This window comes from Capsella rubella, unplaced genomic scaffold (genome assembly GCF_000375325.1).
Source record: "Capsella rubella cultivar Monte Gargano unplaced genomic scaffold, Caprub1_0 scaffold_4, whole genome shotgun sequence".
Classification (NCBI taxonomy): domain Eukaryota; kingdom Viridiplantae; phylum Streptophyta; class Magnoliopsida; order Brassicales; family Brassicaceae; genus Capsella; species Capsella rubella.
In genome coordinates, this window is record NW_006238920.1 from 5,006,753 (window position 1) to 5,021,704 (window position 14,952).

The 14,952-nt window shown below is 34.2% G+C and overlaps 1 protein-coding gene and 1 pseudogene across 1 annotated transcript; one reads left to right on the forward strand and one right to left on the reverse strand.

The window, feature by feature from the left end:
* Positions 1-6,420: 6,420 nt before the first annotated feature.
* LOC17887936 (proteasome subunit alpha type-5-A) lies at positions 6,421-10,919 on the reverse strand. Its single transcript, XM_006295770.2, has 5 exons — positions 10,827-10,919; positions 10,410-10,523; positions 10,214-10,315; positions 6,628-6,686; positions 6,421-6,532 (listed from the first exon to the last, which is right to left on the reverse strand). The coding sequence occupies exons 1-5, from the start codon at positions 10,917-10,919 to the stop codon at positions 6,421-6,423; spliced, it is 480 nt and encodes a 159-aa protein (XP_006295832.2).
* Positions 10,920-13,838: 2,919 nt separating this feature from the next.
* Positions 13,839-14,952, forward strand: part of LOC111831060 — a 10,123-nt pseudogene continuing 9,009 nt past the window's right edge.

Genomic DNA, 14,952 nt, shown 5'->3' on the forward strand with positions numbered 1-14,952 from the left:
AACTTATAAAAGCATGGAAAATTACACCGAAATAAAGTTTTTATTAATTATATGTTAATATATTTTTCATAATTAGTTATACTTTTTTTGAACAATTTTAACCTTGTATTCCGTGTTAGTATATTATTACATTTTTTATACAGCTCAACTAGATTTTGACCCGCGCTACAGCGCGGGGGAAATGTCTGAGGTTGATTTTGTTAAATAACAAATACTGTTTCGTAAGCGCGTGTATTATTTGGGGTTTTCGGTATTTGCTAAATAGTAGGAAATACAAATGGTTTGTGTTAATTTGGTGTTTGCAAAGCATATATTAAATAAAAATCACATTTACTTTACCTCCACTATATTTTAGTGTTTTAAAGTTAACACATTTTCTTATAACCAAATAAAATCAAAGACTTCCTATATTATTATATTTAATTTTTTTATCATATTCTTTTTTAGTTTGATTTAGGAAATTAATTCATGGTTTCTAAGTTTGTGTATTAATTAGTACAACCTAGCAAATTCGTCACTATCCAAATATATTAGAAGAAACATCTAAACTTGTACGTGGGCTATTAAATTGTAAACTAATGTTACCGCTTATAGTTGGGTTTTGATTCAGCTTGCTTACAATTATGATTTGAGGTTAAAACCAATATAAAAATCTAAGCTAAAATTACTCTTACCGATTGTTCTGCAACTTAAAAGCCAAACAGTTGAAAGGTGTAAGTGTATATTTGATATGAGAGACTTACAACAGATTTTTATTTTACTTTGGTTTTCATACAAATTTTGGAAGAGCATAAGACAATAACTGATAATCACATATCTATGCCAAGATAAGTTTTAATGTCTACTCTTGAGTAAACTTCAAATGAGTATATTGTAGATGGTTTTTTGTGGAGTTTATTATTAGATCCGTTATTATTTTTTCCGATTTTAGGTGACTACATGACCTTGGTTGCTACTAACACAATAAGTAAAGGAAGGAACGATTTTATCAAATCTTTGCATCGACGGGAAACATGAGGTTAGTTCCCTCTATTAACATACAATCAGTTTTGTAATTTTGGTAGAACTTAATATTATTCAATTAGAGAGAAATTAGCCATAACTCAAAATCTTATTCGATGAAAGTTTAGAAATAATCAAATATATTACTGGTAATTGAGAAATATGGAATTATAAAAAGTGAAATGAAAATGGCTAAAAAACATTGTTCCTAAAAAAATTAATATTCAAAAAACCCTCTAGCGAAACATACTTCCTTGTAGGAATTATAGAACTCACCATTGTAGGACCTCAAATCTTGGTCAGAAGTTGGACATTTAAGAAGCCTGAATAGGAGTTTGAGACTTGTTGCACAATCTAACTTACTTGAAACAAATCTAAGTGATTACCGAACTAAAAAAGAAGCACACATTTAATCATTGCTATAAGTTGTTTCAATTCAAAAAAGAGAATTTTTGAGAAATACCCCTTTTGGTGTACCCCTTTCTAAAAATACCCATTTTATCTATCCATTTTCAAAAATACCCCTTTTTAAATATAAAAAATTATAAAGTTTTATATAGTTTATAAGGTACTTCTATATAATAACTACTACTGGGAGATTCGATACGAATATTTTAGAATGTTTTAAATAGTTTTAAATCGTTTTATAAGTTTTATAAGGTTTTTAAAAGGTTTTTAAAAGGGTTTATACGGTTTTTATAAGGTTTTTATAAGGTTTTTATAATTTATTTTTACGCTATTTATGAAAGGTATATAAAGTTTTATACACATATAAAGATAATTTGTGTATATATTTATAAACTTATACACATATTTGGATAAATTTTAACATTTTTAGTGGGTTTTTTGATAATGTTTGAAAAGAGGGTATTTTTAAAAAGAGGTATATGAAAGGGGGTTTTTTTGAAATTCCCCCTTCAAAAAATTACCCTTAATTAGTTTGGAAGGAAAATACTTTTGTAAATTGAGAAGGGTAATTTACATCACTTTTGGACAAAAAAATAAAATGATCCGACCCGTCTAGCTATTATCCTCGCATTCACCCATTGTAAAGTGGGTACCTATCAACCCGTGTTCGATCTTGAACAAAAACGTTTTACTAACACATTAAAATATATTTTTCTCCTACCGTGACTATTAACTATTAAACTATACCGGGCTGGGTTCTCTTATATTTTTGCCTGAATGCCAAGCAAACAATAAAGCCTTCGTTGACTTATGTATTTTCTTTTATTTTTCAGTTTTAAATAGTAAACTCTTTGATGTAAAATAATAATATTAATAAGCCTTTTTCAAAAAAAAATTGAAAAATTAGTGTATAAAAAGTAAAGTTTTTTTTCCATAGCGAAGCGAGAAAATACTTTTTGTTTTTTTTGTTTATTTATTTCTATTACTAATTTAATATTTCATATTAAATTTGTATATGCTATCTTTTTAGTTTTAGTTGTTACAATTATGAAATTACTATCAATCAATAAAACTCAGATATGAGATATATGGTTCGGTAACAAATTAGTAGATCTTAATTTCTATTTTAATTTTATATGAAATAAAAACATACAATGTATATCACGATATAGGAAATATATGTATATGTATACTTTTTGTTTTTTCAACAGATGACATAGAGTTCGAGTCGAGTCGGTCCTTTTATTTGTAGAAGCATTACTAAGCTTCATTTACTTTGCATATTGGGCATGTGAAATAAAATCAAATGGCTGACAAAAAAATGCTAATCAAAGATGCCATGTGCGTATAATGAATACACGAATTCATGTGTATGAATTTAATGCATGTGTATGAATTTAATGTTTCGAGTCCATATTGTAATAACTGGGCCGCTCTAGGCCTACTTATCTTTTTAAATTATTTTTTAATAGAATGAAACAAGATATGGGCTAGCTTCATATCCGAAATGAAAGTAGAAAGGCCCAAAAGAATATCCAATGGGATCGAAATTAAATACCCGAAAATTTAACATGACTTTCGAAATATCCAGTTTGCAATTTCGGGTTACATTTAAGAAATTGACCCGATCCGAAATTGCTTTTTTACCTGTTTACCCTTAATGACAATGAAGAGTGAAGGATAGGAGTATGTTTTTTTTGTAATTTTACTCTTTTTTTTTTTGAAAAAAAAGTGTACTCCTCTTTTACTATATAGGGGATTATTTATATATGATATATACTACATGATTTAACATAATAAACTTGTAGCTTATCGCGATATAAAATATTTTACATTGTCAATCAAATAAATATTCACATACATCCCTGTTAATAAATTACCTTTGGTGATAAATTTTAGCTCACGGCATTTGGTTTGGTCGGTTTAATCGGTTCGGGTTATTTGGGTTTTCAAAATTTCAGTTATCTAAAAATCCCACCGAATTAAACCAAATAAAAGTTCGGTTCAGGTTATTCGGTACTCGGTTTAATCGGTTCGGTTATAAAGTTTTAAATTGATTCAGAAGTTAACCGAAGTTCTTTGTATTTCTGTTAATACAAACAGAAATTCAAAAAATGAAGTTAATGGGCTCTTTGACCAAAAAAAAAAGTTAATGGGCTCAAAGAAAATAAGATATAATTTCAAACTAATTAGAAGCCCACTTAAAAAATTACAACAACAAAATGAATGGCCCAGCCCATTAACTAGTAGGGTTTGCGACACATTCCTCATGGAGAGCAAACGGCTGGAACGGTGATGGCGGCTGGAACGCCTGAGAATTCAGTTTAAACCGAAAACCGAAAAATCTGTTTTTTCTTTGTTTCTACCGAACGCCCAAGACTAATAAATTGTGATTCCAAACAGAGTAGTTGAAGGCGAAAGAAACAGTTTTTGATATACAATGACAGAAAATATTAATTTTCAATTTTATAGCAATAAATAATAATTTAACCGATAATAGATAATTTACTGCGATAACATATTATTTAACATGTTTAAAAATAAGTTATTAAATGCTATTAATCATGATGAACAATGTTATTTGGACGTTTAGAAGCGAAGTTAAAATTTAACACCGTTACATAGTTTTGTAACGCCGTTGACGACTGTTAATTCGTTGGTACGAATTCACGTATCATTATATATACAAAGATTTTTTATGACAATATAAAATAAATGAGGTGTTTTTATTCTAACAAAAAATGTGGTATTAAACGTCCAAATAAAAAATAGATGGCTCTTTTTTGTAGGCTTTTTCCCATTCGATCAGTCACGGATGAATAGTATTAGTATTATTTTAACCGATAATATGTCAGATGTCGCGATAACATATTATTTAACATATTTAAAAATAAATTACCAAATTCTATTAATCATGGATGAACAGTGTTACGTACATATCTTACCTTTTTTTTTTTTTTTGCTAAATCAAGTGAGTGACATAAACGTAATTTCATGTGACTGCAGGTGAGAGAACTAATTTTTGGATTATGACCTCCTTATTTTTTGTTTTCAGTTAATTAAGCACTCATTTTAAAAAAAAAACCCTAAAAGCACTTATATTACTGATATAGATTACAAATGTGTAAAATTACTAGAACATTACCCCTTATGTTTTTTAAAACTAATGTTTTGGCTTCTTCATATATAATAAAATAAAGTTAAATATTTCTTATTAAATTAATTTATAATTATTTTTTAGAATTAATAATTTTCCTCCAAAAGCATATTTTTTTTTTTTCCAAAAATACATGTAACACCCATGAACCGGTTTGGTCAGGGTGTCGGTCGATACCATAAGTTTTCAGTTCGTTTTTGTTTGTTTTGATTACAAAATTGGTTTTGTTGGTTTGGTTAAACCCTACGGCTCGTGTTTAAAAGGTTAAACTTGACCCTAAGTGTTCTTAAGCCGTTTTTTGCCTTCATCCAAAACAGTGAAAGTTTCCTATGAAGTTTTTCTTGGGTTTTTGGAGTTTTGTGGCTTGTGCTTGAGTGATCTATCTTGGTTAAGAGGGGGATTCGTGGCTGTTGGTGTTAGAAGAGTTATGTACTGACTTAGCTATTCTTATTTTCATCCGCATTTATCTCAATCAAATGGTGGGTGCATGACCAAAGCTTATCTAAGCGGTTTGATCATTTTTTGGGTGATTTAATGATTGTTTGTTTACTTGTTTGATTTTATCTATGTATTGGTGTCTCTTTACGACTCCTAGGAGAGTCTTTATCGTCCCTGGTGTGCAAGGAAATGGAGTTCCGTTAAGGAAAAGTAACTGGAGCGATGTTTGGCCATTGGTGTCGATCAACACGAGTGGCAAGTGACGATCGACACCAAAGAACTGTGTCGTAAGGATAATTCCGAGTGACGATCGACAATACTCGTCCTTTCGGGTTTCTATGTGCAAGTATCGACCGACACCAATCTTCAGCAGCGGCTGAGTTTGTGATTTGTTTGATGGTTGTGTTGACAGATTTATCTAAATGTAATTTATATCCCAGTTGTTGGGATGACTGCCTCACTAAGTATTTCTGGCAATACTTATGCATCTCTTGTGCTATGCAGGTAAAAGCAAAGTGTGACCGTTGAATTTAAGGCAGCGAGAAGGATGATCAAGGGAATCACTGGTTGTTTAATGGTCTTGTTATGAAATTGTTAGGTTGTTAGTAGCATGTTTGGATTGTTGGATTTTTTGGGATAATTGGTGGTTTGCTGGTTTAATGTTATTGGTTTGTTTGGATTGTCTTGTTGGGTCTTCCGTTGGTTAATTATTGGTTTATATGGTTTAATTTGGTTTAATGTAGTTAACTGGTGTAATATGGATAATTGGTTTAAAATTGGATTAAACCGGTTAATTGTCTATTTAAAAAAAAGGTTATGTTTTTTGTATTATAGTATTAGAGCTCTTACGATTCTAGGGCTGGGTTAAAGGGGTAGTTACGATTAATATGTGAATTTCATTGTATGGATATTGATGTGTGAACGGTTGCATGCTTAGGTTATTGTGAGTAGTTAATCAATTGTGTGGGCATGGAGTTCTAGATCATTCTCTCGAGCCTTCAATGAGATTTCATGCTAACTTGTTTGTGTGGTGTTTTGTCTTCTCTTGTGTTCTTAGCCTTTTATGGACGTGGTCGCGGTAGGGAGGCGTGGTGGTGCCTTGAGTAGCCTTCCGGGAAGTGGTTGTCAGAATTGCGTGAGTGAGGCCAAAACACAGGGAAAGATCATGTGGTGATTTGTAGGATCGGTAAACAAGTATTTAAGTCTCCTAAACGTAGCAAACTGACCGTCGGATATTAATGGGCTCATGTGCCTAGTGAGAGGACGTGAGGCCCATTAAGAGAGGTGGGCTCATGGGCTGGTGGTGAACATGGGGCCCACTGGAGAGATGGCGGTCAGGGCGTTACAAACTTAAGGTTTTAATGGAAAAGTTAGTAATGCAATCAAATGACTGACTAAGAAACAACTGGAATAGTTCAAGTTACTTTGTTGAATTGCTCTTGGAGAGAACTGTCGGTTCCTTCTGAGCCTAAACCAATGGCTTTTGCATTGCACTGCCATAATGTTCCTGAAGGATCTGTGTAGTACCTGTAACAATACGGAGTCATTTACAATAAGATCAATCAACATCTCTCACAACACACAAGTGAATAATATCAGTCGAAGAAAGCTATAAAACTTACAAACTCGGTCCGTTTTCATCATGACCAGCAATGAGAAGTGATACTCCAAATGGCCAACACTGTAGCTGAAAGAACCCATCCTGTTTGTTTTTTTTTTTAAACATGCAGACCAGATTAACCCAATTAATTGTAAACCAGCTAAACCAGCCTTAATCAATTCAAACCAATTAAACCGAACAAAACATAACCAGCAGAAGACTTAACCAGAACTCCATTAAAATTATTCCATTAAACCAGCAAGTTCAACAAAACATTATTCCAGAAACATAAACATCCTAACATGCTTCTAAATTCTGTTCTAACACCCTAACAATTCATACAATAATCTAAAACACCAATGAGCGCCTAGATCAACTTCCTCTCCTCGATATGATTCCACGGATCACACTTTTCCTTTACCTGCATCACAGAAAAGAGATGCATAAGTATTTCATAAATACTTAGTGAGGCATTCATCCCCACAACATGCTCTACACACAAGCTGCATAATTCACATTCAAGCAACATTTAATAATCATAATAGACCATAACAATAACCACACAATCTGATCAGACGAGTAGTGTCGATCGACACCATCCGCTGGTGTCGCTCGACACTCGCGACCATCCTCGCAAAAAAAGAAAATTGGTGTCGATCGACACCCACCACTGGTGTCGAGTGACACTGATGCCCTAACATCACTCTAGCTGCTTCTCATCAAGGGAACCGCCTTTTCCAAGCCTTCCAAGGCCGTCTAACCACTCTATAAGGCTCGTTCAAAGGTACTATCACAAGAAACACGCATACAACCAAGGGAAATCAATCAATAATCATAGAAATCACCAAAAATGTGTATCAAATAGCTCAGATAAGCCTAGGTCTTTCACTCACCTCTTAAATAAGAAAGAACAGCAACAAACAGGGACTAGCAAGGGTGAAACAACCTCCACATACACCAAACACCATGGACCTAACCTCCTCTAGCCTTGAACCACCAAGAACAAGCTTCAACCTCTCCAAAAACTCACACAAAGGCACCAAAGGATCAACTCACACTCTCTGCTCTTTTCTCAACTTCTAAAAGCGGGTGGAATGAGAACAAGGACGCCCTTTCTCTTTTAAAGCGCAACTTAGGGTTGAATCCAAACCAAGCCCGAACAAAACGCAATTAAATCGAATAGATCAAACTAAAAATTGTTGGTGAAGAGCGATACCCTCCCTTGGTGTTGATCAACACCACCCATTTTTGAACACGAGCGTTACAGTAGTAACATTGATGAAAAAAGAAAATCAGTACTCCTCTCCCAAGTGAGTATATCTATCAACAAACAACTAAACTAGCCATTTCGTAATATCACGGTTAGTTACGGTAATCAATGATTTCATTCAATCCTAAAGCTTAAGCTGAGAGATATTAGAGCAACTAGAGATTCCAATTTCGATTATTACCATTGATTCTTCATCTCCTTTACCAAACCATAAAGCAAGGTCACATAACGCTTGTGTAGTGGACTTTACAATTATCGGCTCACCATACGAGAATCTATGGTTTTGTACATCAACAACAACAAAAGAACCAGTCAAATAACACATATAGAAGGTCTTTCGAAGCTAAAAGCAAAGAACCTAGAAACAAAGACCTCACTTTAGGTGTTTATTATCAAAAATTATCTATTTATTTTTACACAATAACTTATGATTATGTTTTCTTTACATTTTAAGATGCATATTGATATATTTTTGATTATTTTTTTTATTATACATTATACATATGTAGTTGAATATTTGTTCACTGATACATGGATGATCAATTGCATTATGGTTATAAATACTTACTTGTGTTTAAACATAAAAAAAATTATCAAAATCTATTTTATCAAAGAATTTGTGGTTTGATAAATAAGTCATAAACCCTAAACCATATACATTAAACCTTAAAGTCTAATCCCTAAACCAAAGCCTAAAATCTAACCTTAAACACTAAACTCTAAACATGAACCAGGAATCTAAAACCTTAAGCGTCCAGCTAAATTTAACTCTAAAACCAAAAGCATAATCATACATTACATCCTTACCCTCTAAACATTTTAACGAATATCCCAACATATGCATGCTATAGTAACCACATGGATATATGTGGTTAAGGTGTCTAGGTGAAACGAGCAGACGGTGATCATGCATTATTTTTTTTACTATGGATGGCTTATCATGGATTCAATATTATGGTTTAAATTTTACGTAAAACAAGTAAGAGAGATTAGCACATGAGAAAATACATAATGTAAACATCTTAAGATGAGTGAAAAGCAAATCCCATCCTCATGAAGTATTTTCTCCTTATACTAACATGAAATTCATCACTCTTATTGATTCAATAGCTTACTATGGACTTGAAGCTAAACTAAAAAAATAAAAAATAAACCCTAAACCCTAAAACTAAAGTTTAGGGTTTAGGGTATAAGATTTAGGTTTCAAGGTAGAGGATTTAGGGTTTAGTTTCGAGTCCATAGGAAGCTATACGATTGATAATAGTATTGAACTTCAAGTTTATGAATTAGAGTTTAGGGTTTAGGATGTAATGTATGATTTATGGATTTGGTTTTAAAGTTAAATTTAATTGTATAAAGGTGAAAGTATGAGATTCATTATTTATGTTTAGATTTTAGTGTTTAAACTATTTGGTTTTTGTGTGTAAGATTTAGAATATAGGGTATAGGGTTTAAGGTTTAGTTTCGAACCTTAGTGTGTGGATATATAAAGTAGATGATGATGGTCATCATCTACTTCAAAATTAGGTGTAAAATTATTGTTTAAAATTTCAGTAAAAAAAGTAAGAGAGATTAACACATGAGAAAATACATAAGATAACATTTTAAGGCGAGTAAAAAGCAAATCCCATCCTCCTGAAATATATCCCTTTCTCTTTATACCAATATGGCATTTCCCTTTCTCTTCATATGGTGGTAGTGTCGAGGTGGCTGGTGTGTTACTGTTATCCACGAAGCAATGTTTTCATGCTATAAAATCAAAAACGTAATTGATCAGAGGAGAGATTCGGATACATAATCTAAGGAAACTAAGAGACGAGTAGAGAGATAAAAGGAGACAGACACCAAACACCACGGACCTGACCTCCTCTAGCCTTGAACCACCAAGAACAAGCTTCAACCTCTCCAAAAACTCACACAAAGGCACCAAAGGATCAACTCACACTCTCTGCTCTTTTCTCAACTTCTAAAAGCCGCTTGAATGAGAACAAGGACAACCTTTTCTCTTTTAAAGCGCAACTTAGGGTTAAATCCAAACCAAACCCGAACAAAACACAATTAAATCGAACAAATCAAACCGAAAAATGTTGGTGTTGAGCGACACCCTCCCTTGGTGTTGATCGACACCACCCATTTTCGAACACGGGCGTTACACTAGTAAAATTGATAAAAAAGAAAATCAGTACTCCTCTCCCAAGTTATTATATATATCAACTAACGACTAAACTAGCCATTTTGTAATTTCACGGTTAGTTATAGTAATCAATGATTTCATTCAATCCTAAAGCTTAAGCTGAGAGATATTAGAGCAACTAGAGATTCCAATTCCGATTATTACCATTGATTCTTCATCTCCTTCACCAAACCGTAAAGCAAGGTCACATAACGCTTGTGTAGTGGACTCTACAGTTATCGGCTCACCATACAAGAATCTATGGTTCTGTACATCATCAACAACAAAAAAAACAGTCAAATAACACATATAGAAGGCCTTTCAAAGCTAAAATCAAAGAACGTAGATACAGAAACCTCACTTGAGTCTCAACTCTCGCATGCTCAACAAGTGTACGCGCATCAACAATTAAACCGCTCATAGCACAGCCAATATGGTCATCAATTTCCATAATCTTCTCCACGCTGCTTGGTTTCTAGGAAAAGTAAAGAACATTCAACATAGACTAATAAACTATACCACCATAACCAACAAAGAACGCTAATACTTCATAATGAGCCGAAGAAGACGGTTAGATCGTGACGGGAAGACGAAAAGATGGGTTTCTCGTCGCATCGCGACTCTAGGGTTCAAGAGAAGAAGAATTTGGGGGTTTTGATTTTTTTTTACAAAACATTAATCTTTTCAAAAAGAAAAAATAAAAACCCTATTACAACAAAACACGTGGCATAAGACTCCTCTATCAAAACTTCTTAGGCAAAAACCAAATGGACCTTACGAATGCACTATTTTGATTATCTGGGCTTTGTTTATTGCCATAAGGCCCGAGAGTATATAGCGTTAAAGATGCCCTTAGGGCATGGGCATCCATGGGACAGGTATTTGTCCCATTTTTTTTTCTTTTTGAAAAAAAAAAACAGAAAGTAACCAATCGCGAGCCGCCACGTGGCAGTGGGGCCCGCGAAAGAGGTAGGGACCGTCAAGTTTCAGCCTTTTGACTTCAGCTAGCTTGGTTCTTCTTAGGACAATCAAGTTTTAGATGCTCTTCACTACCGCATATCCAACAAGCTCTTTTCTTTGTATTTGATTTGCTTTTTTAGTTTTATTTTCCCTTTGGCTGAGTCTTTTTCTCAGTCATTCTGCGCAAACAGCCCTTCTTCAACAGGTTTCTTTAGAACTCTTTTCTCCTTCAGCTCCAATTCAATAGAATAAGCTGACATGATGATCTCCTTAGGAGTTATAAATTCCTTGTCTTTGCTGCTACTGTACTTCAAGGTGTGTACCAGATTATCAAATCTTTTAGGTAGTCTGTTCATAAGAATCGCCGTCGTGTCTTCTTCAGTCGTCTCCACACTTAGGCTAGAAAGATCTGATATGAGGTTATTGAAGGTATCGAAGTTCTTGTCAGGACTCTTGTCATCCTCCCTCTTGAAGCTAAATAACCTATGCTTCAGATAAAATCGATTTGGTAATGTCTTCACCTGATATGTATTCTCCAAAGTTGGCCACATAGCATAAGCAGTGGGTTCCATCATAACTTTCCTAAGCACACTATCAACCAAAATGTGGCTCATGAGATTTCTCACTCTCTTGTCTTTCTCCAGCAATTTTGGATCTAACTTAGCTGTTTCACTCGGCCCTTCCACAATTTTTCCATCAGCACCCACCTTTGTTGAAAGTTGAAGAACTAATTCAAAACCCATGATTTCCAGCTCAGCACGCATCTTGTATTTCCACAGACCAAAGTCACTATCTCCATCAAACTTCTCCATTTCAAATCTGCCTTGTGTTGGTTCCATTCTTGAGATCTGTACAATACCTAAACCTCACACCACAAAACAAAAACACATAACCAATACCTGCAACCATAAACACAAACACCAACCACAAACCACAGACAAACCACAAACTCAAGCTGATCTTTAACTTTTGCCGCTGTAACCTTTCAGAATTAAAGGTTGGACCTTTTTGAGCTGTAACACAGTAACAACTTAGATCTGCAGAAAACCTTGTAGATCTACGCTTTCCTAGGGTAAAACACTCTAAACCTGGCTCTGATACCACTGTTACAAGTATCTCTAAGTGTTTAACCTAGAAAGCTACTGATTTGCCTCTGAACATGTTTGCTAACTTGTGCTCTGTTTCTACTGTTTTGCAGGTTTAGATCGTTGTGCAAGAAAGAAAAGAGACACGGAGATTTACGAGTTTCTATGATCGATGTGATCCTAGTACGTCTTAGTGAACCTGAAACCAGTTCACAAGAAGTATTCAGAGAAGCTACTACAACTTAGAACAAACTCACGCCAAACTCATGTCACTCACCGAACAGAGATACATAACCCTTGTGAAAGAAGAACAAAACAATGAAGAAGACAATGTCTCTCACACCCACTGTAAGTTTCTCTCTATCTACCACCCTTTGCCCTAATATCTCTCTAATGTGACGCCAAATGCTTACCTTGTTCCCTTTGCTCCTCACTTCTTTAATAGCACTTTATCGCAGCCTTGGAGGTGCTACAAGACAAAATCATACCAGACACACATCCAGAGCGTGCTGTCTTGAAAATGACAGAGCAAATGTCGTTTGTACCTGAGCAGAATCCTAAGCAGACCAAGATGGGCCTCTGTAACATTAACATGCCCAACTCTTTAGGACAAGCCCACTTGTCTGATTCATATCACCAAAATAGTTTTGTTATTCGGAGTTGAATCAAAGGAGTTATGTTTGTTCCTTTATGCCTAAATAACTGCTGAGAAGCTGTGAAATCTGAGTAAGCTGTGAAATCTGAGTAAGCTGTGAAATCTGAGTTAAGTAAGAACACTAGAAACTGTTATGAGATGGCCTTTTTTAGGGAAAGTTTGGAGGTCAAAAATTTGTCTGATCGGGAAGAAATTTGATGGTGATGCTCGTGGTAGTACCGGTCCCATATCCAGCGGTGGGATTTCCAGTTGAACGGTTACTTTATCAATTAATCAAGTGTTCATATATATGTTTTGTATGGATTGAATGGTGTTAATTTTATTATTTTTGTTTGAGTCAACAAGCTCTGTTTGAAATAGAACCTTGTAGAACTTATCATAGACTATAGATTTAGTTCTTGGTTGATGGAGAACAAAAGTGGAGCTCAAGAGTGTGGAGATGGAGCTACGATGGTGAATTCAATGGTTTATCAGAGAAGCGTTTCCGTGGATGGACGAAATGAACTATTCCATCCCATCTATTCTCTTATTTAGTCGCTAGGGTTGGTTGGTTATGCGACTTAGTAACAAGATGAGGTTTGGCTGAGTCGCTTCCTGAAACTAAAGAGAAAGAATGAGAGAGTTCTAAGTGTGGATCTAGAGGTTTAGTGAGAGAGTTCAAAGTGTGGATCTAGAGGTTTAGCCTTTAATACAATAAAAATTATAAACATCTACTCCCCCAAAAAAGGGTTCAATTTGACCGTTACGAAACGTCCGACCTTGATTTTCCAAAAAAAAAAGAAACATCCACTTTAACACCTGTGTTCAAAAATGGGTGGGGTCGATCGATACCAAGGAATGGTAACGATCGACACCAATATTTTTTTGGTTGGACCGGTTTGATTTTAGTTACAAAATCGTCTTGATTGGATTGATTTAACCCTATGTTTGACTTGTAAAAGGACGAGAAGTCAACTTTGTTATTCTTCAGCCGCTTTTAGCATTTTTCCAGAGAGTGTAGAGTTTCAAAGTTCTAAGGGTGGTCAGTCGGTAGATCACTTGAGCTTGGTGGAGTTTTCCTATAAATAATAGCTACCAGGTGAGTATTGGGATGACTCCTTATGAGACGTTGTATGGGAGGTCATGTAGTACACCTTTATGCTGGACTCAAGTGGGGGAGATGAGCATATATGGTGCAGAATTTGTTCAGGAGACCTCGGAGAAAAGTCGAGTTCTAAAGCTGAACATGAAGGAGGCGCAAGATCGGTATAAGAGTTATGCGGATAAGAGGCGCAAGTAGTTGGAATTTGAGGTTGGAGATGGAATTTTTGCGGGAAATCATGATTTAGTAAGCTTGTGTGTATAACCTAGTAGATGGGAGGACCGTCTCACTGAGCATTTGGGATAATACTCACACATATGTTCTTATGGTGTAAAGAAAGTGTGATCGTGAAATCAAGGCGAAGATGAGGAAAATGATCTAGAGTTGTTGTTTTGATGTTTTATGTTTCTTAATTGTTTGTGAAACCTTGGATACTGCGTTTGGAAAAATGTGCAATGGCATGCGCCATGGCTGCAATGGCACAAGGCACAAGAATCATCGCCATGAGAGCTTATAGCAAATAGATATGAGATGCTGACGCCATCAAAGGTAATTGCAAAAAAGCGTCAGGAGCGCTATATGAGTAAGGTGAGGGTTTAGACTCTACTCTAATGTTTGTGGGTATTTCTGTCTTTTAAACTATTTTTTAAACTTGTTATGACTTGTTAAAACCTTAATCTATATATATAAAGTTAACTTTTTCTCTGTTCTCCTTAAGCCACATCATCATCCACCTCATTTTATTATTTAATTTTTAAAATTAATTATACCATTTTATCATTTAATTTTAATATTTAAACCTATGTAAATAAGTTTTTCAAAAATGAATATGAAAGGTCTTTTTTATATTATACATTATAAAACTAAAAAGATAATTGATTAAAAGTTAAAAAACTTACTAATTATCGATTATACTAACAAATATATAAATAATAGATTATAGTTTTTAGTGAATGTTTAAAATATATATGATTATATTTACACAATGTAAATCTAAATATAATGGGATTTAACGGGAATAGAGCAAAAAGTAAGAAATTTTGAGAATATAAAAATCTATCTAATTTATGTCTCAAAAAATTTTCTAACATAAATGAGATAGGTCGGACCGAAACATGAATTC

Excerpts from the sequence above, each read along its gene's own strand:
- LOC17887936 (XM_006295770.2), bottom strand. The coding sequence starts at position 10,919 with ATGGATGCCCATGCCCTAAGGGCATCTTTAACGCTATATACTCTCGGG. Across the intron at positions 10,524-10,826 it reads ATAATCAAAATAGTGCATTC|AAACCAAGCAGCGTGGAGAA; the intron begins GTAAGGTCCATT and ends TACTTTTCCTAG. Across the intron at positions 6,533-6,627 it reads GATGAAAACGGACCGAGTTT|GTACTACACAGATCCTTCAG; the intron begins GTAAGTTTTATA and ends GTATTGTTACAG.